The 26,434-nt window shown below is 40.6% G+C and overlaps 3 protein-coding genes and 1 pseudogene across 4 annotated transcripts in view; 2 read left to right on the top strand and 2 right to left on the bottom strand.

Annotated features, from left to right (window-relative positions):
* Nucleotides 1-6,743, top strand: part of LOC148064836 (trinucleotide repeat-containing gene 6C protein-like) — a 44,131-nt gene extending 37,388 nt beyond the window's left edge. Inside the window, exon 23 of the mRNA XM_087808965.1 lies at nt 858-6,743. Coding sequence (XP_087665091.1) covers nt 858-1,233 — 376 coding nt within the window. The 3' untranslated portion in view covers nt 1,234-6,743. The remainder of the gene's footprint in view (nt 1-857) is intronic.
* Nucleotides 6,744-6,778: 35 nt separating this feature from the next.
* On the bottom strand, nt 6,779-9,745 carry LOC148064835 (uncharacterized). The gene is made up of 4 exons (XM_087808966.1): nt 9,642-9,745; nt 7,894-8,238; nt 7,713-7,807; nt 6,779-7,048 (listed from the first exon to the last, which is right to left on the bottom strand). Exons 1-4 carry the CDS (start codon nt 9,682-9,684, stop codon nt 6,779-6,781), a joined length of 753 nt encoding a protein of 250 aa, XP_087665092.1. The 5' UTR covers nt 9,685-9,745.
* A 1,317-nt stretch (nt 9,746-11,062) lies between these two features.
* On the bottom strand, nt 11,063-18,557 carry LOC148064834 (protein-glutamine gamma-glutamyltransferase 2-like). The gene is made up of 15 exons (XM_087809645.1): nt 18,430-18,557; nt 14,741-14,911; nt 14,437-14,667; nt 14,227-14,345; nt 13,599-13,727; nt 13,354-13,531; nt 13,153-13,288; nt 12,990-13,093; nt 12,786-12,928; nt 12,617-12,716; nt 12,380-12,522; nt 12,157-12,286; nt 11,934-12,094; nt 11,562-11,698; nt 11,063-11,450 (listed from the first exon to the last, which is right to left on the bottom strand). Exons 1-15 carry the CDS (start codon nt 18,437-18,439, stop codon nt 11,309-11,311), a joined length of 2,034 nt encoding a protein of 677 aa, XP_087665771.1. The 5' UTR covers nt 18,440-18,557; the 3' UTR covers nt 11,063-11,308.
* Nucleotides 18,558-22,045: 3,488 nt separating this feature from the next.
* On the top strand, nt 22,046-25,103 carry LOC148064833 (zona pellucida sperm-binding protein 3-like; annotated as a pseudogene). The gene is made up of 9 exons (XR_015713427.1): nt 22,046-22,444; nt 23,084-23,199; nt 23,258-23,361; nt 23,426-23,600; nt 23,653-23,853; nt 23,907-24,073; nt 24,616-24,771; nt 24,828-24,893; nt 24,955-25,103. The product of XR_015713427.1 is annotated as a zona pellucida sperm-binding protein 3-like (transcript).
* The last annotated feature ends 1,331 nt before the right edge of the window (nt 25,104-26,434 follow it).

Genomic DNA, 26,434 nt, shown 5'->3' with positions numbered 1-26,434 from the left:
CTGCATTTGTTGTCAAAGCAGTTCAATAAAAACATAGATAACCGTTATATTAAAGACATACATTTCACATTTAGAATAACAAGAAAAAACAATAATATATTAAATAATAAGAAAAACAATAATATATTGAATAATAAAAAAAACAATAATATATTAAATAATAAGAAAAACAATAAATATTAAATAATAAGAAAAAGAATAATATATTGAATAATAAGAAATACAATAATATATTGAATAATAAGAAAAAACAATAATATATTTAATAATAAGAAAAACAATAAAATATTAAATAATAAGAACAACAATAATATATTAAATAATAAGAAAAACAATAATATATTAAATAATAAGAAAACAAAAATATATTAAATAATAGGAAAACAATAATATATTAAATTATAAGAAAACAATAATTTATTAAATTATTAAAAAAAAACAATAATATATTAAATCGCTATTAAATATATTAAATAAGAAAAAAGAAGAAAAAAAAATAATATATCAAATAATAAGAAACATTATAATATATCAAATAATAAGAAAAAACAATAATATATTAAATAATAAGAAAAAATATAATATATCAAATAATAAGAAAAAACAATAATATATTAAATAATACGAAAAACAATAATATATCAATAAAATAATAATCAAAATACATTCATTAAATAATAATGTCAATACATTATCAACAACGATAGAAAACAAACTGTGTACAAAAGCTGTTAAGTGAGTTTTAAACTCTGATCAAATATATTTGTATTAAAAGAAACGACAGCAGGACTGAGCGGATCTTTCCGTCCTGCAGAGCTTGTGTGTGTCTCCAGTGTGTAACACCTGCCTCTCCTCAGGTGTGTGCTGGGCAACACCACCATCCTGGCCGAGTTCGCCGGGGAAGAGGAAGTCAATCGCTTCTTTGCACAGGGCCAGTCGCTCGGCAACACCACCAGCTGGCAGGCCTCGCCGGGCTCCAATCAGTCCAGGATGGGGGGCGCCGGGTCCGGATCCGCCCACCCCATCGGTCACAACCCCCACTGGAACAACAACAACAACGGCGGCGGCGGCCTGGGAGGATCCAAGTCGGGCGGCGAGCTGCTGTGGGGGGGCGTGCCGCAGTACTCCAGCCTATGGGGACCCCCGAGCGGAGAGGAGGGACGCGTGATGGGGAGCCCCACCCCGATCAATACACTGCTGCCCGGGGACCTGCTCAGCGGGGAGTCCATGTAGGCCCCCGGAGGAGCCGAGACGCCACCAGGAATACTTTGAAATCAATGTGGAGATAATCAGTGAAGAAGAGGCTCCATCCTCGCTGCTCATCGACCTCTCACCCCTCGTTTTCTTCGTGAACCTCAGCGAGCGAATCAGTGTTTTTGTTCAGTCTCACAGGAGGGTTTTACCGCAGCGGAAACTTTTGACACGCAAAGTGAAACTTGCAATCAAACTGACACCGACGACGACGACGAGCTGCCATCTCTTACGTGATCCTGCCTCCAATCGTTCCTCACAGACCCGGCAAAAAAAAAAGAAAAAAAAGATTTTTAAAAAAAAATAAGGCACCATTCCCAAAGTGAAAAAAAAACTCTTCAATCAGAGCTGTCGTAGAACATTCAGCTGTTCCGGATTCAACGTTTGTTTCTCTCAGCACTAAATATTTAGCCTTAAACTCTCTCCTGCCCTTGCTTTCCTCACTCACTCTGTACTTGGTGAAGAAGCATACGGACTCTTGCACACCCTTATTTTCTGAGCCAGTGAAACCTGAGTGGAGAGTACATGCTGCTGCGGCTCGACGCGCCACCACAGCTCACGACTACAGTGCATTTCTTTGCAAGCAGACAGAGTTTTCCCCTCACAAAGCTCAAAGGGAATGATGCAGCTCTGTTCGCCTTGTTCAAGCCATTTATTTTTGTAGTGTTTTTGTTTTTTTTCCTTCTTCTTGAACCATTGCAGAGTTTTATTGATATTATTCAAATGTGTCTGTCAATCTGGTGGACTGGGGGGGGGGGATTTTTTTTTTATTATTATTTTATGGGGGTCTGGGGGGCGGGGGGGGGTCGTCACACGTACAAACGTGACGCACAGCAAACGAACCACTGCTATTACTATGTAAAGACGAACACTTTAAAGAGAAAAGAAGAAAAAAACAAAAAAAAAAAAAAAAAAACGCACCTCAACTCGTTCGCGAGGAAAAAAAAAAACAAACAAAAAAACCCTTTTGGTCTCAGTCTCGGACCTTCTCACTGATGTTGTGCAAAAACCTCATGATGTTTTCCCAGCGGCGTGCAAGTCCAGAACACCATTTCAAGCGACGTGCAATATAAGCCAGAGATGCTAAAAAACCGTCCACGCATCCGACCACGACCAGAACGTGCGGAGAAGAATGAACTGTAGACACTTGTTTTAAAAAAAAAAAAAAAAAACCTTGTTCCCCTGAAACTGCCACTAGTTCAACGGTTCCTGGGAGCGCGTGAGCTCAGGAGCGTCGCTGGTCTTCAAAAAAAAAAAACATCTTCAGTCCGAGATACGTAAAGCACTTGTTCAGCCAGCGTTCTCTCCGCACTTATGCCAGTTTGAGTGAGTGTGTGTGTTTGTGCGCGTGTGTGTGTGTGTTTGTGTTTGCTGAGAAGGCATTAAACCAAAACAAGAGGAACCCTCTTTTTTTGTGGGGGTGGGGGGGAGTCGAGGGGGGAGTTCATGAAGATTTTTCGCTTCCCCTTCTTTTGTGGGTCGTATGAAGTCGGTGGTCGATCATAGCACTTAAGCCAGAGACTGACGGAGCAAAAACTGAAAAGACAAAAAAAGCAAAAATCTGCTCAGTGGCTTCTAGATTTACTTTACAAGGTTGTTTTTTCGTTTATTGTCAAGTTTCGGTGGGACCAGAGAGACATTGAGTAGCAAAGCGAAGTGTGGGGGGGATGTGGGGGGGGGGTCATGTGATGACTGTGTCTCATTTCTTCGTTCAAGTCACTGGCGAGAGTTGTTTTGTTGTTTTTTTTGTGGGGGGAAAAAAAAGGTGTTTGTGGTCCAGCAGGGAGGTTCTTCTGCCATCTTTCTGTTCTCGTCTTTCGTTGAAGGCCCTGCCAAGCCGTGTGAAAGTGTGGCCGCCGAGTGCCTGCGCTGCTGCGGAGAGAAGCCCCTCTTGCAGCAGACCCTCACCCCATCCTCGCCCTAGTCTCAACGCCCTCTTCTTCTTCTTCTCCTTCTCCCGAAGGCCTCCTGGCCTAGAGCAGCTCTTTTCACATCCCACCTCCATTTGATCACTACTACTGCAGTCCTGGACCCCCTCCTCCTCACCCCTCTCACCCCTCACCCCCCTCACCCTGCGAGATCACTTTACCAGTGTTTGTTTTGGTGTCGATTATTTTGTTGTCCAAGTGTTATCAATGCTGATATCGATTGTTGATTTTCATTTTATTTTTAAAACGTTGCAGTGTTCGGCTTCTCTCCTGCCCCCCCGCACCCCCATCCCTCAATCTCCCTCACCCCCCACCCCCCCCACACCCTGTGGATCAGAACCTAGCGAGGGCGAGCGTTGCACACGGGCCAGATTTATCATCGAGCGTCGGACATCTTGTAGTGACCGACTTTTTTCTTCTCCTCGTCCTCATAGTGTCGGTGGTCCTCATAGTGTCGGTCCTCATAGTGCCGACACACACACACACACACACTGGTGCTTTAAGTCGAACTCTGGGAGCACGCAGTAACACGTAGAACCGCCTCAACTTTCTAAACAGCCTTCCATTTCTATGCAAAAGTCGAGGAGGTGTTCGTTCTCAGCCATCATCACCCATATCTGCCAAACATCTCCACACAAGCAAAAGGCAGCTTCCCTTCGGAGCAGGAGCTTCGTAGTCGCAGAGGTCGCAGGGGTCACAGTGACGTGCCAACTCTAGTTTCAACTTCCTTCATATCCCAGTTCAAAGTTCTTTTTGCCGGAGCGAGATGTATAACAACAAAAAAAATAAGGTGCTTGATTCTCAGCTGGAGGGGCAGGAGGGTCCGCGGGTGTGTCTGCACTGTGAACGGGTCACATCGGGTACTTCAAATAAAAAAAAAAAGAAAGAAAAACAACCAAAAAAAAAAGTTTGTTTAGGTTAAAAAAAAAAAATCCAAAGCTGAGAGGTTTGGATCGGACCCGGGTCGTCTTCTGAACCGTCGAGTCAATGTCTCAAGTTTTTTGTTTTTTTTGGTACCAGGTCTTTTTACGTCTCTTCGGCCCCAACAATCACCAACGAACTTTTAAACGACAAAAAAAAAAAAGAAGAAATCACTGGATTCAAAATCAAAGAACTGGCGTCCAGGCGGGGGCCGCGAGGGGTCGGACTCGGATGTGCCTTGAAATCACCGGGCACGGCACCAGCACTGAGCCCCCTCCCCACCCCCCGACCCCATCACCTGCACTCTTATCTACCTGGTGTTGCTTATCAGAACTTTTTGGTTTCACAACAACAACAACAACAAATGCGTCGCAATCACGGACGGGAAAAAAAGGGTCTGCAGTGGAATATGCACACGCTAGCTCGTACACATGCAAGAGTACATGACGGGCGTCTGTGCTTGTGACCCCCCCACGCCCGCCCGCTCCCCCCCCCCCCCCACCACGTCCGTCCCCCCCCCCCCTCCCACCCCAGAAGTTCATAAACATATCAGAGTAATACAAAATAATGAAAAACAAATACTTGAATCAAAAGAAGCGCCAACAATGTAATGTGAACACTTTTTGTAGTGTTTTTTTTTTTGTCTCATTCTCTTCTTTTTTTTTTCGTTGTTTTTTTCTCGAAGTGAATAAAATGTTAGAAGACGACGGTGATTCTAGCGAAGTGTGTGGAGTGTTTGCACAAGGCTGCTTGTACTGTACGTCGGTGTGAATGAATGTCCGCGAGCCGGCGCTCGCCATTTACAGCGGAGCTAACGTCCGCCTCTCTGTTCGTCCTCCTTTATTCAGTATCCTCGTCGTTTTTGTTTTTTTTAATGTCGCTCGTGGAAAGTATATTCTGATGTTTCATCGTTACTAGCCTCTAGCGCTTGCACGGAGCGTCGGCCTCACCCCTCATCCGACATAAGTACCGAGGGGGGGGGCGGGGACGGTTCACGTGTAAATGTTTACTCAAGGACTAAAAAGTGTGTTTTTAAAAACAAAAACAAATGTAATGTTTATCTACCTTAGTGGCTTTCATCGTGGATTAATCCAAGAAAGTATGGATCATATTTGAGTATTGCACCATTTCAGACTATAAGAAAAAAAAGACAAAAAAAAAAAAAATGGCCGTTAGACGTGGGTTCATCTCTCCCCGGGGTCAAAGGGCGAGAGCGAAGGACTCGGAGGTGCCTCGACCTTCTCTCGTGTTTCTTAGCTTTTGGTTGTTTCATCATCGTCTGTCCGGAGGCCGCAGTTTACAAACACTTTGTTTATTTCTGGAGTTCAAAAATCAAAAACAGGAATGTTCGGGGGGGCGGGGGTCGCGGGGGGGGGGAACAAAAAAACAAACAAATGCTTCCATTTTTCAACAAAAAAAAAAGTGTGACGGAGTGATTTCTCGTGCTACTTTGAGAACTCTGGGATCGAACACTGTCGTCTTGTTCTGTTTATAGACTTCTCTGAAGGTTTTTTGTTTTATGTTTGATTATATATATTTTCTTTATATAAAAAAGAATCAAAAAAATAACTGCTCACTATATTGCACACGCGAAGAAAAAAAAAAAAAAAGTGGATCTTGTCTCAGGAAGGCCAGGGTTCCAGAGTTACCAACTCCACAACATTTTAATGTACATTTCTTTTTTCTTTTTTTAAGAGGATGATTTAAAAGAAACAGTTGTAAGCACTGAAAGTTATGGATTCTTTTTCTTTTTTTTTTCGTTTTCTAAAATCCGTAGCAGTTACACGATAACCAAATAATGGACTTTAAATGGAGTGCTTTATATATAAATCTATATATTAAAAAAAAAATTGCTTTACATTTGAAAAGAAAAAAAAAAAGTCAATGATTTTGATTGTTTGAAAAGAAAAAAACATGCAAAATGCTGTGTGTTTTGTTTTTACTCGATGAGGTCCCTTTTTCCTGGAATCAGGAGCGTCGTGCATTAACTTTTCCTCATTCTGCCTCGTGCGGGTATTTGTCAAGAATCAAGACTTTTGTGCAACATTTTTTTTTTTGTGTTTTTTGGTCTTTTTCAGAGGATGTTTATAAATCGAGCTGGTTGTAAAGGAACATGAAACTATGCACAAGTGTTGGGGGAGGGGTGTGTGTGGGGGGGGGGGATTACGGGGGTGGGATTCATGATCTGTTGCAGGGTTTTTTTTGTGATCCAATGTTGTTTTTTTTCTTTCGGTCCCCTGATTCAGATCGACCTAGCGTTACATCGCCATGCTGTGTATTCCTAAAACCAATGAGCGTCTCACTCTTTAGCACTGTGGGATTCTAGCCTGTTCCCCTCGAGGGGTCTTTGTTCAGAGGGAGGGGGGGGGGCGGGGTTCGGGGACTAGGGCTGCTTTTTGCCTTTTTTTTTTTGTTTTGAAATATTAAGTAAGACTTTGTATTAAAGAAAAAAAAAAGAAGAAAAAAAAAACGACTAATTGAGATTTAATGAAAAAGTCAGTGGCTTGTATTGTTTATTTTTCTCTCTGTATAACTTTCTCCTCATAGAATGTGATTGTAAAATGCACCGAAACAAATGTTTTCATGAACTTATGGAGCTTCTTTCAAATATTAATAAAATAGCATTTTTTTCTTGGCTGTAAATCCATTTCTTTTTTTCCCTTCGCTTTTTCATTCATTTAAGTCAAGCTTATCGTTGCCGTGGCAACGGGTCCAAACCCCTGGACCCCGGAGACTTCCGGCGTCGGGGGCGGCCTCGGGGAGGCGTAGTAGTTCTCCTGACACTGTCGGACGTTGGGGTTGGCGTACAAAGGGAAATACACTTCCTGCAGGTGCGTCGAGGCCCCCGGGGGGTTCTGGGAGTTCTCGGGGTTTTGCTGCTTCCTGGTCATTTCCTCGTAGACGGGATGAAGAGGAGTCGGTCGGACCGGCTCGGGCTTCTTCCTCACCTGGAGGGAAAATAACATTAGTTTTACAAAGTAAACTGACTTCAGAAAAGTTTGTTTATGTATCTAATATAAAGTATATATATATAAATATATATATATATTTACACATTTTTTTAGTTGTAATAAAACTTTAAATAATGATCTATTATCTCTCTATTTTCTTCCCAATATTTTCTTCTGTTTACCCTCAAATTATTCTTTCAGAAATAATTAATTAGTCAAATTTACTGACAAATAAAGGAGGATCTTTTCACATCGTTATGTTAAAATATATACAATTTTAGTGTTTACATAATATTGATTTGCCTAAATAGATTTAAAGTAAAGTTAAGTTTCCTTCGTACCATATTGGTTTTTTTTATTTATTTTTACACATTGTTCACTTTCTTCCCTAAATTATTTTTTTATATTGAGTTTTTAATGCTGTCTTTTTTAAATGTTTACCAATTGTTAGGTTTTTTTATTATGTGCCGACAATTTATATATAAATGTTACGTTTACTTGTTTTTTTCTATATAAATACTTCTCAAAAATACATATAATCTGTATTTTAAATCAGGACTTGGATCCTTTTTTTAAAACTATTATTTCCTTATCTTGTTGTTTATTTTTATGTTCATAAATAAATCTACAAACTAAGTCAAACGTGACGTTATTTACTCACGTGACTTTCCGCGAACAGCCAAACGAGTGTGAGCAGCAGAAGTCCAGCTGCGGTGCAGATGGTGAACAGCAGGGGGCGGTATTTACTGGCTTCTCCTTCACAACAACAGTTAATTCATGAATAAGTAAAAATGGCGGCCAATTTTAAATGATGGTTTTGGATTTCAGTTCACAGTCCAGACCTGCCACGTCGACCAGCAGCAGAACCTTCGGGGAAGAGACCACCAGGAGGTCCGACTGGTTCCTGGAGTACTTGACCTCCCACAGGTACAGACCGGAGTCCGAGGGCTTCAGGTCCGACAGGGTCGCGTTGACCCGCGGCGAGCTCAGCCCCCCAGAGACCTGGAGACGCCCCCCGTGCTCCGGGTCCAGTCTGAGGGGGGTCAGGGACAGCAGGGTGGTCTGGGCGTGAGCGCCGCGGTGGTACAGCAGGAGGTCGCTCGGAGGGTCCGCCTCACGCTGGCGCCGCCAGGTCAAGGTCAGAGACTCGCGCTCGGATCGCTGCTCGAAGACGACGTCAGCGTGGACTGAAGTGAGAAAACGTTTAAATCCCCTTTTAACTCGTCTAACTTTATATTATATAATACTTTTATACATTATTAAGATGAAGAAGAAAATAAAGAACGTTTTGTGGCCGCTACAGAGTTAGCTTAGCGGCTAACACGCAACCACTTTTGGGTCTTTTTATCTATTTAAAGTATAGATTTCATAATAATTTAAATGTATCTCACCTCAAAACATGTTTATATTCCTATTTTTGTATCTTAGAAACTTCACTGCTAGTGTAAAATAAATGCATCAAAAGTTCTGAACAGAGATTGAATGCTATTAGCATGTAGCATCTGTGGTTTTACGATAAATTACATCGTTATAAATACATATATAAATACACAACTACATTTATGAATAAAAACACAAATAAAAGTAAACATTTCCAAATGAATGAATTACGGAGCTATTTTTGTGTATATATACAATTATTTATTTTTAAATGTATTTTATTTGAACTATTCATTATTTTTACATTTTAAAATGTATTTATTTGTATATTTAATTATTTATGCATTTTATTATTTCAACATTTATTTATGTATTTATACATTTTGAAAATGATTAATTTCTGTTTTTTTTCTTCGACATTTCACTGTCAGTATTGAAATAGAGTAGGACGCACCTCAATAATGATTCTGTTATATTGTAATAATATATAGTATAATATATTGTAATGGTTTTGTGTTTAATGTAGCTTGAATGAAAGTATTGCCAAGAATGTAGCAATCACTATGTATCACGATACACGGGCAGCAATACGATATCTAGTGATACTGTAGTAACAATTATATATGTGTAGTATTATAGAGTACTTGACTCTGGTGTTGTAGTATTTACAGACCACATGACTCTTGATGAAGTCGTAACTGCTTTCATTTGTTTTCAAACCAAAATATGTCCAAACATTAGCTTCAAAAGCTGTTGGAGTCACTGTATCCTCTCGTCCTCAGTCATCACAGAGATCTCACATGATTTCGTTGTTCTTTTAACTGCAGAGGACGTAATGACTGCCACCATCTTGCGCCAGAAAGTTTAATTGCTACAGAAAAATGAACAAACGCTGTGATAGTTAGCATTTTATCAAAAAATATTTATCTATATATTTAAAAATGTTGAATCTTCTTCAGTGGACTTTTTAAAAAAAAGTAGTTGTTATAATTGAACTCACTTTATTTCAATTTATAACAGAAATTGTTGCACAAACATCCTGTAGCTGTTGTTTCATCCACTTCCTGCACGTTGACGCTCAAAAACCAACTAGTAGTTAAAACACAGTGTTTTTCTTCTTATTGTAGTTTTGTGTTTCTCAATATAAACTTGATTTTTGCGTTGATTTGTCGCGACTGAAACCAAAAACAGGAACAAACCAGATTCTTACCTCTGAGCAGCTGAATGACGGCGAGAACACATGTGGTCTTCATGTTTCCTGCCGACTCGCCCACAAGCCAGCGACTCTCGTCTTAAGAGGAAGACGCTTGTTCGGGTTCGAGCAGGAAGACGACGTCGACAGCTTCCGCTGCACAGACTCGTCATGTGACTCCTGCTGTCATGTGACTCTCAAAAGGGTAATGTTGACGACTTGTCACTTCGCAAATGTGTCACTTTTGTCTTTGAAATTATATATTTTAAACAGGTCATTTAAATTCCACATTATGTTCAAACCTTTATTCAAATGTACTGTATCGTAGTTATTTTATTGTTTATATATATAATAATTTTGAGTAAAATAAAATGAAAAATGTGGGAATCGCGGTGGTGACTGAGGACGAGAGGATACAGTCGGCTCAAGCAGCTTTTAAAGCGGATGTTTGGACACATTTTGGTTTTAAAACAGAAATAATTCCTAATATTTTTACAATCAGGTCATATCCCATAATATAGGGGGCCACCTGACAGATTAAGTAGAAACCAACCATTTTATTTTGTATTTAATTTGTAGTATTCCTTACTATTTCAACTCTTAATAATGACTGGTTTTGATTAAAGTTTATTTTTGTCCTAATTTTTGTGAGTATTTATCGTACGTCAAAACAGATTCAACTGAATTTTTAAAAGACGATAAAAACATGAATCTTCACAAAGTCGTAACTGCTTTAATTTGTTTTTAAAACAAAATATGTCCAAGTGGACTGTATCCTCTCGTCCTCAGTCATTATCGGGATCTCGGGGGATCCATTATCAGATTAAAGATCAATAAATATAGATATATGTATAATTAAATCCTAATTTTAGTCTAGATTATTGTTTATTTGTTTGTTTTTTTAACTAGGTTTAAGTTTGTGTTCCCAATAAAAAATAGAAATGTCAATTTCAAGATAAATTGTTATTTCGTTACAGATATAAAGATACATTTTCAAGTTTGGCTCGTAATCAACAACTTCATCTCAGTTTAAAGTTGAATTTAGTCTAAAAAGTAAAAGCCTGTGATAAGAAGGTCTTGGACTGAGTGTGTGTTTGACGGGTCAGTGTGGATTGTAGCAGCAGCTCGAGAGGGAAGTTTGTCATCTGGGAATTCTGTGAGTCCGTGAGTCTGTGAGCAAAGACTCAACGGGTCAGAATGTCATGAAAACCTGCTGCAGGAAGTTAAGACGCTTTATTGTGAAACCACAGCGACTTTACTCATTTATTTCAAACTGAAATTTGTCAACCAATTGAATTTCTTAGTTAAATTATCAACATATATTTAAATCCATTCCTTGTTATTTCAAAATATCAAACGGTATTTTAGTATTTAGTCGCAAAAAACACCTGATTTTTTCTGCAGTAAGTTCAATAATCAAACTCCAGACGTTAACAATAACTGATGAAATGTATCATGTTTTATTCACATTTAAGAGTCATAACATGTCAGATATATGCATAAACCACATTTAAATGATGATAAAACAAATGAATATAAAGTGATTCAAACCTTTCTAGATGTAAATCGCTGGAATATTTGTATAAATTTGAATTAAAAAGTCAGAGATAATTAAACAGTGACACGAGAAGTGCAAACAAACAGTGAATTGTGTTGTTTTAAAAAACACAATGACTGAAACCTTCCTAGCGGACGAACACGGTGGCCACGCCCTTCACGTCCATCAGTCGATCGGAATCAAAGTCGACCACCAGCTTCCTCACGCCGGCCCTGAAGGGGATGATGGAAAGCTTGGCCGCCACCTTCTGGCCGGGACCCACGTCACCCCTGAGAACGTGTTCGGAAAAATTTCAGTTTCTGGTCTAACATTCAATAAGATCCAAGTATATCTATATTTTCTTTTCTTTTTTTTATCTTTTTAGTGTTTTTTGTACTCACTTGACTCTCAGCAGCGTTTGCGTCATAAGCCCCGCCCCCTCCACTGTGAACACGCCTCCTCGCACTGGGACTGGCAAAGGGTTGGTGAAGGAGATGTAGGCTGTGATGGGTTGACCCACCATCGCCTTCCCCGGCACCTGAAAGAAAAGAGTAAAAGTTAATCCATTTTCTACCCTGTGATGGTCCATCCCAGCTACACGGGTGAGAGGTAGGCGAAACCATGGACGGCTCAAAAGTCTATCGGGTCTCATTTAGACCATTCAGGTCCATCATTGACCGTTTGGAAATCACGGTAGCCCCAAAAACTCCACCCAAATAGATGGAAGACTTTATTACCGTAGATTGAATCTGAAAGTTTTCTTAAAAACTCACCTGAACGAGCAGTTCTGGGACGCTCAGCGGGATGTTAGCCACCGCCATGGCGGGTTCGTTCTCTCCGGGAGCCTCCAACAAAGTCTGGACCCTGATCAGCTTGTGGTCCGACAAACATTTGACGTAGTCCTCGTAGCGCATACGCAGAACCTCCTTGTGCACTGATGGAAGAGACACTCAGGTTATCCAACATGGAGGAGTTCTAGGATTTTATGGTATCAACCTTCATAGGGGGCGACAGTCACGTCGATAGTATGTCTTTGACAGTCCCCTCGGTGGACGTGGTTGTAGGAAACTCCTTGAACCAGGACAGTCAGCTGAGCCTTGCGCTTGGTTCCTCCCGGGTTTTTAACCTGCAAGCACAGCAGCTCTTTGACACAACTCTGATCTGATACCGGATGTTCCACTTGGACTTGGACTTGTTTTACTTCCAGTCAACGACTTACCTCAACAATCAAGTCAAAGTCCGTCCCGAATATGGGACCGGCATGTTTGATTGACAGCTGGAGTGCCTTCCTGATCTCTGGCTGGCTCGGTTCTGTGACTCGCCTTCCGGCATTGACGAACACTGTTCTCTCTTTTTCTGAGCCTGTAAGATGACCATCATCATCATTATCATCATCGTCATCATCATCATCATCGTCATCATCATCGTCATCGTCATCTTCATCATCTTCACTCACCTTCTGGATATTTGTAGTGCAGCGTCACATCCTCTCGCTTGTCGCCGTAGACACTTTTGGTGCTGATGTTGCGTCCAATCGACATCTGGTCCGCACTGACCTGTTGTTGGACAATTTGATAACCCGAGTCAGCAACATTTTAAGAAAATGTAGCCCAAAAGAGCGCTACCTTCTGTCGTCGGCCGTCCGGCTGGACAATCCAGTAAATGACGTCAGCGTTCACCTCGGCGAACACAAAGGGAGCGTCGTACTTCATTGCCAGATTTCCATCTTTGATGGCGGCAACTGGACATGGGCCGCAGCAGTAGATTCCTGTGGAGGGACAAACTTGTGGTTAAGGGGTGCCAAGTCGATATTCATGGCGCTGTATTACCCTCACTGAGCTCCTGAGGGGTTGGATCCAACACCTGCCAGCCATCGTTTCCTTCAGGGAGATCCTGCCTCTTCATCCAGGACTCAACCCAGCAGTGGAAGTTCCTAAAATCAGAGCAAGAGAATGAAGTCCTGAAATAAAAGCCTGATGTTGCTCCACCCACCAGCTGCTGTCCCCTTTGCTCTCCATGCCCCTTCTGCGATCCTCCATCACAAAGTCGACGGTGAGATTCCCGTCGGTGTCATGGGCGGAGGAGAAGTTGGTGATTTGGCGTGTTGGGATTCCCAGGCAGCGCAGGACTGTCAACGAAATCGAAGTTGTATTTACAAACTGCTCGGTGACTTCGGAGAAGTAAAAGTCTGACCCGTGCAGGCGACAGCAGCAAACACCCAGCATTGCCCGTATTTGACCGCCCGGAACTGATTCTTGCTCCACTGCTCCAAGATCGGAACACTGCCGATCCATCGAGAAGGCGAAACCCCATCAGAGTATTTATTGTCCCAACGACCAGTCAACACCCCTCTGTCGCCCGCTGAGTTCACCTGGAAAAAAATGATCCTCAAACGCCTGTCGGCTTTGGCCTCAGGAAATGCCAGAAAGGTTCCTCACCATGGCTGTGATCGTCCTACTGATGTAGATCGGGTCAAACCTCTGCCTCAAGTCTCTCTCTGGGTTCCTCTTGGCATCATTGGAGTTGTCCAGGACTTCAAAGCAGATGTCCATCACAAAGTCTTCAAACTGTAAAATACAAGTAGATAACTCACTGTATGTTTGCAGAAGGGAAGTCCTACTGCAGGAGTTCCTGTGACTACCGAAAGAATGTTCTATGAACAACAAGCCTTGGTCCTCTACTTTCATGTTCTCTAGTCAAGATAATGCTTCAAGTTAAGATGGTCTAAGATCTGCAGTTCTGATCCAGTCACGTCTGACAGTAAAGGATACATTTGTAAACCAAGTGTAACAGTCAGTTCCATATTTAGCAGATCGAGCATCAGCACATCCGAGCAATAATAGTTTGAGGTCAGACCTGTTTGTGTGGTTCAGCTACATTCTGACACTAGGGGTGCAAAAGTTTGAACCATCCAACGAGCAGCATTCTCCGGCTGCAGACTGTCACACTGCTGCGATTATTCACGCCGGTCACTCAGCGGCCGGCGGAGCAGGAAACCGCTACAGCTCTGACAGTTGAAGCGCAGCCACAGATAGAAATAGGTCTTGTTCCCAGGCCTTCGCTCACCTGTCCGTAGTTCCAGTGGATGCTCCGGATGATGTCCCAAGTCCCCATGAAGATGACGCCATTTTCGTTCATTATGTACTCCTGCAGCAGCGTCTCGTCAGGGAAGTACACAACATCACCTGATAGGAACACGACTTTAGTTAAATGGGCTGAAGGACAGTCATCGGGTCGGACGGCAACATCCAAGCTTCTGGTGGAGCAGTTCAGTACCTTTACACCAGGGGTTGAAGAGCAGGTGGAAGCTGAGTCTTTCGGTTTTCTCTAACACTCGCCCTCCAGGAGTTGTCAGGGACACATCCAGACCGTACTTGCCGATGATGGCGTCCACGGGACTGTGCAGCGTCACCAGGACGCCATCCTGAACCTCCTGTTTCCCGAACCACCACTTTTCTGCGCCGCCTCGCTCCTCCTCCACAGGTATCACCATCTCATCCCTCCTGCCTGGTCAACCACGAAGGTTTAATTTGAGTCGTCAGCGACTGAACCACCGGGGTCACCCTATGGGGTCACTCACCGAGGTGGAGGGTCAGTGTCAGGTTGTGTTTCGGAGGCAGGTCGCGGGAGCACTGGACAATGATGGAGAAGGGTTGACCTCTGCGAACGATCAGGCGGTCCAGGTCGATCTCTTTGGTGCGGTGAGCCAAGTTGTTCTCGAGACTTCTCAGGTCCACGTCGGTAATAACACCTCACGGACAAAAAGACATTCAATCACTCAAGGCCCGGGGTTCCAATCTGTCATTTCATGTGGCCGACTTCATGGTTTAAAAATCATCAAGTGTAACAATGGTCATGTTGATATGCTGGCCTGTACAAGATAATCTAAGATAAGATTAGTAACTGGTACTTGTTTGGTGAGGAAGTAAAAACACAGAAATAATAATTAAGATAAGCTTAAGATAAACAGAACCTTCTCCAAGATCTTGGACAAGAAAGGGAGCTTAGAAATAGGCCTGAAATTACTGAGGTCAGTTGGGTCTAAGCCTGAAAGAACCACCAAAAAAATTGGAATCGTGCTCCTGCTTATGTTTGTAGTGTTGTGTGGCATTCCTCTTTTCAAACTTCCAGCTAATCGTCTGCTGATTAACCTGTCCCCTAGAGTGACAGCTCACGTTCAAGCCTACGTGACCCAAGTAATGTACCAGGCCGTAACCGGGGATGGTGACTCTGGCACCGAAGTGTGACCCCCAGGTATCTTGCCACGCTCACAAGACACGCCTTCTTGTTTGCAGTGGTGAGTGAACTCTGCTGGTAGAGTCTCGGCCAGCTGCGTGAAAATGTAACGCCGCTCACCCAAACCTACGGCCCTGGTGTTCTCCAATAAATCCTTGTCTATAGCTCATTTCTGGTAAAAAGGCAATGTGTTTAAATATTTTTATGCGTAAACTCTTGCTCTGTCCCATTCTGTTCAAGTTCATTCTGTTTGTCCTGTTGCTTGTTTTATACTTTTATACCTTTTTATCACCATACATCATTTTTTTTACTGTTTACAGCTGCCTCCTAAGTGAGTTCCAATTTGATCAACAGGAGGGAAATGTTTTAAGTATTAAGAATTTAAGTGATCAAATGTTTCCTCACAGGTCTGTGCCTCGTGACTGATAAAACCTGTGCATTATAACTGATAAAACCTGTGCATTATAACTGATAAAACCTGTGCATTATAACTGATAAAACCTGTGCATTATAACTGATAAAACCTGTGCATTATAACTGATAAAACCTGTACTTTATAACTGATAAAACCTGTGCATCATAACTGATAAAACCTGTACTTTATCACTGATAAAACCTGTGCATCATAACTGATAAAACCTGTACTTTATCACTGATAAAACCTGTGCATCATAACTGATAAAACCTGTGCATTATAACTGATAAAACCTGTGCATCATAACTGATAAAACCTGTGCTTCATAACTGATAAAACCTGTGCATTATAACTGATAAAACCTGTGCATTATAACTGATAAAACCTGTGCATTATAACTGATAAAACCTGTGCATCAAAACTGATAAAACCTGTGCATTATAACTGATAAAACCTGTGCATTATAACTGATAAAACCTGTGCATTATAACTGATAAAACCTGTGCATTATAACTGATAAAACCTGTGCATCATGACTGATAAAACCTGTGCATTATAACTGATAAAACCTGTGCATCATGACTGATAAAACCTGTGCTTTATAACTGATAAAACCTGTGCATCATAACTGATAAAACCTGTGCTTTATAACTGATAAAACCTGTGCATCATAACTGATAAAACCTGTGCATCATAACTGATAAAACCTGTGCTTTATAACTGATAAAACCTGTGCATCATAACTGATAAAACCTGTGCATTATAACTGATAAAACCTGTGCATCATGACTGATAAAACCTGTGCTTTATAACTGATAAAACCTGTGCATCATAACTGATAAAACCTGTGCTTTATAACTGATAAAACCTGTGCATCATAACTGATAAAACCTGTGCATCATGACTGATAAAACCTGTGCTTTATAACTGATAAAACCTGTGCATCATAACTGATAAAACCTGTGCTTTATAACTGATAAAACCTGTGCATCATAACTGATAAAACCTGTGCATCATAACTGATAAAACCTGTGCTTTATAACTGATAAAACCTGTGCATCATAACTGATAAAACCTGTACTTTATAACTGATAAAACCTGTGCATTATAACTGATAAAACCTGTGCTTTATAACTGATAAAACCTGTGCATCATAACTGATAAAACCTGTACTTTATAACTGATAAAACCTGTGCATTATAACTGATAAAACCTGTGCATCATAACTGATAAAACCTGTACTTTATAACTGATAAAACCTGTGCATCATAACTGATAAAACCTGTGCTTTATAACTGATAAAACCTGTGCATCATAACTGATAAAACCTGTGCATCATAACTGATAAAACCTGTGCTTTATAACTGATAAAACCTGTGCATCATAACTGATAAAACCTGTGCATTATAACTGATAAAACCTGTGCATCATGACTGATAAAACCTGTGCTTTATAACTGATAAAACCTGTGCATCATAACTGATAAAACCTGTGCTTTATAACTGATAAAACCTGTGCATCATAACTGATAAAACCTGTGCATCATGACTGATAAAACCTGTGCTTTATAACTGATAAAACCTGTGCATCATAACTGATAAAACCTGTGCTTTATAACTGATAAAACCTGTGCATCATAACTGATAAAACCTGTGCATCATAACTGATAAAACCTGTGCTTTATAACTGATAAAACCTGTGCATCATAACTGATAAAACCTGTACTTTATAACTGATAAAACCTGTGCATTATAACTGATAAAACCTGTGCTTTATAACTGATAAAACCTGTGCATCATAACTGATAAAACCTGTACTTTATAACTGATAAAACCTGTGCATTATAACTGATAAAACCTGTGCTTTATAACTGATAAAACCTGTGCATCATAACTGATAAAACCTGTACTTTATAACTGATAAAACCTGTGCATTATAACTGATAAAACCTGTGCATCATAACTGATAAAACCTGTGCATCATAACTGATAAAACCTGTGCATTATAACTGATAAAACCTGTGCATCATAACTGATAAAACCTGTGCATTATAACTGATAAAACCTGTGCATCATAACTGATAAAACCTGTGCATCATAACTGATAAAACCTGTGCTTTATAACTGATAAAACCTGTGCTTTATAACTGATAAAACCTGTGCTTTATAACTGATAAAACCACATACCATGACGTTTTAATCAACAAACTGTAGATGGTTATTGTCTTATTTTGCCAACCGAAGGTGATCTTTCTAATCATCGTTCATCGTATCTGTAAACCTGCTCCAGCCTGGTTGTGGCTGACGTATCTGTGAAACTAGATGAAAAGCGTGAGGAAGCGACAGATCGTTGGACGTCACTCAGGACTGTTGAGATCTTTGTGTCTTACCCTCGCGAGGAACTAGTTTTGACTCTGGTTGTTTTTCACTCTGTCCAGGCATCGAGAAACTTGACAAATTCTCCCAACATTAACTAATATTTTTCCAAAAGTTTAAAAATGTTTGACTCATTCAAACATATATATTTATGATAAATGTGACATAAATGTACAGAAAAGACATTTCAACATCATCGGTGAAGATTTACTGATAATAAATATATAAGAGGTTGTGACTCACCTGCTGCCATCCTGGATCTTTCAAGATATCAAGAGTATCTCGAGTGTCTCGTCTTCATCCTCTGGCGGCATTTATAGTCGCGTCCCTCCCTCCTCTCACCCCGGACTCACTCCCCTCCTCCTCACCCCTTGGCCTCTGACATCACTTTCCAAAGAAACTCTCCCATGTTTGAGTTTTCGGACGTGTGATTCTCATCCTTCGCCCCCGGGACACTGGGATCTTTGTCAGGGACTCGCAAGTCACCTGCTCTTCCAGGAAACACCCTTTTCACTCCGTCCTCACGTTGTTTTGTAATAAATATTTGTCATTTTTATTGAGTTTTTTGTCTTTATTTTAATGTTATCTTATTCAAAAAACATTAGTTTTAAGTGATTTAAAAATATTATGATATAATATCCAAGTTTTAATATAATATAATGGTATGAATTTTGTCTTTAAAAGAAAAATAAGTTTATTTTAAGAATTATTTTGAAGAAAAAACGTAATTTATATCATCAGCAACAAACTTAAAATAAAAGCAACAAACAAAACAAATGTTTGTGATTTATAAATAAATACAAAAATGAAACAATTTCAGTTGAAAGATCCTACATTTTAATATATATATATATATATATATATATATATATATATATATATATATATATATATATATATAGTAGTAGCCTTCTTTTCTCCTTCCATCAATGTAACATGTTTTTGTTTTTATCTATAATTAATGCTAGCAAAAAGAACGAATCATACAAAATCATTTTTCATCTTAACTTAACTTTTCTTCTTTTCTTTCTTTTTTTCATTATTTAATCAGCACTGATGTTTATATAAAAATATTCCTGCGGCAAAATGACAGTCTCACAGTGAGATAAATGCGTGAATAATAATTTAATAATCATAATATCATTTTTCCAGAGAAAAATAGTCCTTAACAGCTTGTCTGGAATTGTATCAACATGAACTTTGTGGGGGTTTCGTGCTCTGGTGAACCAACACTTACGACAGATCTCTCAGCACACAGGCTCTAGCAAGCAGAGAGATGACGTCTTCGAGTGCCATCGGTGCATGTAGGATTGGTCGCTAACTGTAAACACAATAAAGAAAAAAAGAAAAAGAAAATCCCCAAAAAAAACAAATTATTCCAAATGATGCATTAAAACTGAATTAACTAAATTCCAAATAATCAAAACAAACATGTTTACATTAACTAACTAAAATCTAATGAGCCTATATCGTAGTAAAGATTTTGTTCAAATATGTATTGATATAAATCCAGTATCCACTTCTTTGAAAAACCTCTTGAGCGAGGTAAAAAAAGAAGAAGCAGCCCTGTTTCGGCGACCATGGATGTCTTCATTCAGGTGTTGCTGACGTCAACAGAGCATCATCGAGCTCGTCCTGCAACATGAGAAAGACGTGAACAGTATCGCGTTCTCTGGACAAAACAGAAACGATCTTTAAATAGCTAAGTCCTCCCCCTGAGGGACAAACAAACAAACTTATTTATTTGTATTTAAAAAAGGTTTTCTTGACAAACTTTATATTCCAATCTATCTTCAAATCTTTTATTTTATTTTATTTTTGTGTCCTTTGTTAGATATAGAACTACATTAACATTTTGAGAACCTTATTTTCCATTATTACCCCATTTTTCATCTTTATATTGAAGTTGTCCTCAAGAGCTGTTAAACTCTAGTATTCATTTGGTATTTATTTTAAATTGACTTTGTTTTAAGACTTCAATCAAATCATCTTGTCACGTGGATGAAAACTAGTGTTTTCCACTGCTTTATATTTTGTTCATAAAATCTTTATATTTGCCTTTAGAAGCAGCTTTAGAAACATATTTCCATTTCTTAATTAACTTTTTCAATGAATCAATTGAATTTGTAATTCCAAGTTTCACTTTTCATATTGTGTGATGTATCATTGGCTGCCACTGATGTGGATACAAGTATTATATTTGAATTTATTTAAAAAACAAATCAAAAACAAAACAAAAAAAAACTATTAATTCTGAAAATATGTTTTAATCATAACAAGATATTTTCTGTTCTTTGAAACTTCTCCAATGTTTACACAATTTCCAGCTCATTTGATTGTCCTTTTAAATATATAAAACCAATATGTTCCTTCTTTTAGCTTTAAGTAAAGTCTTATTAGTTTGAGGGAAGTTGGATTTTTTTTTAAGATAAGATAGAATCTTTCACACATCTACTACAGGTTTAGTTTATTGTCAGTGTCACTGACGACGTTTAAATAAAGTTTTATCGTGCTGGAGACACGTTTATTTAACGAGACTCGCAGCGGAAGATCTTCACCCACGTGTGACAATAATGACGCGCCACTGACACACTTTTACTGCGCACACACACACACACACACACACACACGAGTGTCCGGATGTTCGGCTCGTCGAGTGTGAAGTTGTTTCAAACTCCGAGATCGTTGTTAAAAATCTGGATCGTTGAGGAGTTTTTTCCAAATAATACATTAAATGTTTCTCATTTCAATAATGCGATCAATAATATGAAATTATTTTTCTTAATACCATTTTTGTGTATTATATTTATTAAGAGTAGTATTTTAATCTGTAAGATACAAGTTGATACAACATGTGTATGTGTGTACAAGTGTGTGCATGTGTGTGTGTATATGTATATAAATGTGTGTTTGCGTGCAAGTGTGTGTGTGTGTACAAGTGTGTGCATGTGTGTGTGTGTGAGTTTGTGTATGCGTGCATATGTGTCTATGTGTGCATGTATATGTATATAAGTGTGTGTGCGTGCAAGTGCGTGTACTGGGATGTGTGCATGTATGTGTGTGCAGGTGTGTGTGTGTGTGTGTGTGTGTGCATATGTAGGCATGTGTGTATGTGTGTGTATATATATGTGTGTGTGCTTACAAGTGTGTGTGAGCGTGTGTGTGTGTTTACGTGTGTGTGTGTGCGTGTGTGTGTGTGTGTGTACGTGGGGGTGTGTGTGTGTGTGCGCGTGTGTGTGTGTGTACGTGGGGGTGTGTGCGTGTGTGTGTGTGTCCACATGTGTGTGTGCGCATGCATGTGTGCATGTGTGTGTGTGTGTGTGTGTATGTGTGTGTGTGTGTGTGTGCGTGTGTGTGTGTGTGCGTGTGTGTGTACATGTGTATATGTATGTGTGTGTGTGTAAGTAAGTAAGTAATTTTTATTTGTTTAGCGCTTTTCCAGACCATGTGTGTGTATGTGTGTGTGTGTGTGTGTGTGTGTGTGTGTGTGTGTGTGTGTGTGTGTGTGTGCATGTTTGTGTGTGCGTGCGTGTGTGTGTGTGTGCGTGCGTGTGTGCGTGCGTGTGTGTGTGTGTCCACATGTGTGTGTGCGCATGCATGTGTGCATGTGTGTGTGTGTGTGTGCGTGTGTGTGTACATGTGTATATGTATGTGTGTGTGTGTAAGTAAGTAAGTAATGTTTATTTGTTTAGCGCTTTTCCAGACCATGTGTGTGTATGTGTGTGTGTGTGTGTGTGTGTGTGTGTGTGTGTGTGTGTGTGTGTGTGTGTGTGCATGTTTGTGTGCTTGTGCGTGCGTGTGTGTGTGCGTGCGTGTGTGCGTGCGTGTGTGTGTGTGCATGTGTGTCTCCTCACTAACGATGATCCCCCTCAGGTGTGCTCCTCCTCCTCCCCTCACAGATAAAGAGGCTCCTCCCACAGGTGTAGAGTCTGCAGGTGTGTCTACCATGAGGTCCTCCATGATGCTCCTGGTCTCTCTCAGCCTGACTTGTCTGCTCGGCTCCGGCCTGGGCTTCCCTGGAGCGCCGCAGAAGTCCGTCCAGGAGCAGAAGCGTCCGGTGAAGACGGTCCGGGTCACGTGTCACTCCGACTCCCTGGAGGTCTTCGTCCAGGCCGACCTGTTCGCCGTCGGCGCCCTGGTCCACGGCGAGGACCTGCACCTGGGCGTGACCCCCGACGACCTCTGCACCGCGACGCCCTTCTCCGAGCACGAGTACAGGATCGTGGCGGGTCTGCAGGACTGCGGCACCAAACACTGGGTAACGTGTCCATGTTTGACGCTTCTGTGTCTGGCGGCCATTTTGTCAGAGGCCACGACCGCGTACTTTGTCTTACTCGTCTGAAAACTAGCTTTAGTTCCAATACATTTAAACCTTAAACTGCATTTAATTAAATGTACTTTTTATTTTGAACTAGTCAAACTATAGTATAAGCCTCACAAAAATTGTTTATTTTTTTATTTTTTTAATGTATTTGTTCTTTATGTTTTACATGTTAAATTATTTTAATTTAAAAAACGAAATACTTTCTCGCATAAAAATCTGAATAAAATGTCTAAAAGATACAAAGAATGTTGACTATTGTAGTTTTTATTTTGTAAGTTAGCAAGAGGAGCTGCGATTAGCATGCTAGGCTAACACAAAGTAGCATGACTTTTTTTTTTTTTTTTTTAATTGTATTGTTGGGTATAAAAACATGGTTTCTTCAATTAAAAATAAATCTTAACTTTCATTTAAAAGAAGAAAACACTTTAAAGAAATCTTTTTTTTTATTTTTATTTTTTTTAAATCAAGAAGTCACTTATTTAAAGGGGAAGTGGCTTTTATTAAAAGGGTAAATCACTGAATTAAAGGGAAAAATATAGGCTTTTTAAAATGTAACTCCTGGTGCGCCTCCAGATGACCGAGGACACCCTGGCCTACACCAACCTGCTCATCTACTCTCCGGGCTCCTCCGAGGACGGTCTGGTCCGCATGGACGACGCCGTGATTCCCATCGAGTGTCACTACAAGAGGTTCGAACGACTTCTTCGTCTCTTGGTGTTCGTTGGATCTGAACCCCTTTTTTTTCAGGAGGTTCAGTCTGTCCAGCGCCCCCATCGCGCCCACCTGGACCTTCTTCACGTCCAAACGAGCGTCCGAGCAGTCTCTGGACTTCAGCCTGAGGATCATGACCAGTGAGTCCAGACGTGGTCCCCCTTGTGACTCGCCCTCAAAAAACCCTCTTTTTTTTGTCCGCAGACGACCTGTTGTACCAGCGCAGTTCCAACGTCTTCCACATGGGGGAGCCCATCGCTCTGGAGGCCTCGGTCCGCGTGGGTCACCACACGGGTCTGAGGGTCTTCGTCAACAGCTGCGTGGCCACGCTGGACCCGGACGCCACCTCCGACCCCAAATATGTCTTCATAGAACAAGGGTGAGCGACTCGAGCGTGACCCCCGGACAGGAAGTGACCCGGTCTCTTCCAGGTGTCTGACCGACTCGCAGTACCCCGGCTCCGGGTCCCAGTTCTTGGCCCGGACCGAGGACGACAAGCTGTACTTCTTCATCGAGGCCTTCAGGTTCCACAACCGGGACCAGGCGCAGCTGTTCATCTCGTGCCAGCTCGCCGCCGTGCCCGTGAGCGACGCCGAGGCCCTGAGCAAGGCGTGCACGCTGGTCAACGGAAGGCGAGTGTTTGGACTCTCTTGGTGAAGGATCTTCTCTGACGTGGGCTCCACAGGTGGAGGTCTGCGGACGGGAACGACTACCTGTGCGGGTTCTGTCGGAGCCAGAATGAGCCCAAGAAGACCAGCAAAGGACCGGCTCCGTTCGGACCTCGTGGGATGGGAAGACCGGCCCCGATCCGGAGCGAAGGTTTGATCCGCGTGGACGTGACTCAGTGACGTCGTGAAGAATGAATTCAACATTTAAAGTGTTAAAAAATTATTAAATGTATTTTGGGATCATTTAAATGTTGCTTAATTCAATAATTTATATTCTTTTAACAGTTGTAAATTTAGAATGGGAATTTCTATTAAACCTTTTAATATATAAACCATTGAATTACATTTATTTAAATGTTTTTAAGACTTCAATAAACCATTGTTTAATTGAATATAAAATTCTAATAATAATAAAAAATATTTTTTTTAATTAAAAAGTAATAAATGTAACCTTTCAAAATGTATTGAATAAAAACTTTAGACCTTTCAGTATTAAATTATTTTTAAAATTACATTATTGTGCCTTTTTAATAGCATTTTTTTTTGTTAAATAAAGCTTCTATATATTCTAATCTATCATGTTTTTGACTCTTCAATGTATAAACTTGTGAATTAAATTTGAAAAATATTTCATTTGTATTTAAAAGTTGGGGAAAAGTTTGGTCTTTAATTTAATGCTCAATGTTAAACTAATTTTCTGCCGCTGAAATATTTCCACGTCCTCAGAGCGGGCGCAGGAGGTTCTGGTCGGTCCGCTGACGGTTCTGCCGGCCTGGCACAGAAGTCTGTCTCTGCCCGAAGACGACGCTCGCCCGGTTCTGCACAAACTGATCCGGCCGGTCCAGTACGGCAGCCAGTGGAAGAGCGGCCTCGGCAGGAAAGGTGAGCGACCGTTGATTAAAACCTTGATGTGGACTCAAGACCTTCTTCGGTTCCAGCCAAGAATCCAGAACCTTCTCCGGCCCGGGACGACGACGTCAGGAGCCACAAGATGAAGTCGACGGGTGAGTGATGTCGTCGTCGTGGCGACCGACGGAGAAAGTGACTCTCGAACCTGTGACGCAGAGAACGACTCAAGGGTCTGGTCCGAGGAAGTCCAGAAGAACTCCACCTGGATCGAGGTCACGACCCCTCGTCCGGAGGTCAACGCGTCTCCGTCGCCGAACAAGACCTTGTCAGAGTCTGAATATGCAACTCTTGAACCTAAAAAATAAAATCTTTTACACTGACTGGAATCTTTGTCTTTAATGTGTCCTGGATCCTGCCCTGGGCCTCCACCCGATCATCATGGATGTTTCCTTTCCTAAGAAATCCCTTTTGTACAAATCAATAGTTGCTCCAATCGATTTATTGCATTTCAAACGTCTTTTAATCCAATTTTTGTACAGTTGCTCTAATTTCCATCAAGTTTCTGCAACTTAAAAAAAAAAAAGAGAAATTTCAGTTTTTTTGCAACCAGTTTTATTTCAAATTGTATTTTTATTTAAACTTACAAATCTGATGCCTCTGGATTTTAAGTTCATTTTGCAAATGTCTTGAACTCACATTTCACCCAAAAATAATACTGTCAGAACATGATACATTTCTTACACTTTTTTTTTTTTTTTTTTTTGAAAGGGATACTGCTGTGGGCCACGGAACCAATGGATCCAAAAGTAATCAAGTGAAATTAATACAACTTTCTGTAAATGTTTTTGCTTAATATTTGTACATTTTGTGCTTAGGTACACGAGCTAGTAAATGTATTTCATAAGGTACTTAAAGTCTTTTGTATCTTAGCAGAAAAATCCCTATTTGTTTTGTAGGAACATTTTTGTACCTTTTTTTATTTTATACATTTGTTCATTTTTGTATTAACTTTTTATACTTCAGTATTTGTACTTGTTAATTTAAGATGGACGTTTGACCAGTTGCTAGTATTCGCTGAAGCTGAGGCGGCCATCTTGGATCGTCAACTCTCACTTCTACTGTGCTGTGTCTCAAATCGCATACTTCTCTTAGTATACTAGAAGTTAGTATGCATCAGGATAGTGTACATACTAACTAGTACGCAAATCCTCCACAGATAGTACGTCTTAAATCAAACACTGACGCTGCGCAGGTGACCGATCATGATCATTTACGCGAACTGTGTCAATGACACGTCTGATGCCAATCTGTGTTTCTATGAATGAAGCCGTCTGTCATCGAGATGAAGCTGCCAAGAGAATTGCCTCACTTTTTTGACAGGTATTTTGAAATTGATCTTCGTCAGAGCAATTACGGAGCAACCTTCCGGCAAAAAGAAAGATTTCGGCCGTGTGGCAATATTTCAATCATATATCGGAAAATAAGGTATTTGTGTTCATTTCCTTGTCGTTTCATCCTGTTTTCTCAAAGTTTCCACTTGATGAATTAAAAATCATTTCAAAATGATTCTTAGTTTACTATTCCTATTATTTTCTGCAGGTTAAATGTCGCATATGTACGACTGAATTGTCGTATTTTAACAAGTCCACCTCCTCGATCCTACACTATAGGGCACGAGAATGAAGTTCCAGAGACT

This window comes from Callionymus lyra, chromosome 15 (genome assembly GCF_982586985.1).
Source record: "Callionymus lyra chromosome 15, fCalLyr1.hap1.1, whole genome shotgun sequence".
Lineage (NCBI taxonomy): Eukaryota > Metazoa > Chordata > Actinopteri > Syngnathiformes > Callionymidae > Callionymus > Callionymus lyra.
The sequence above is the reverse complement of the archived record's forward strand: the minus strand, read 5'-3'. Positions and strand labels throughout refer to the sequence as shown.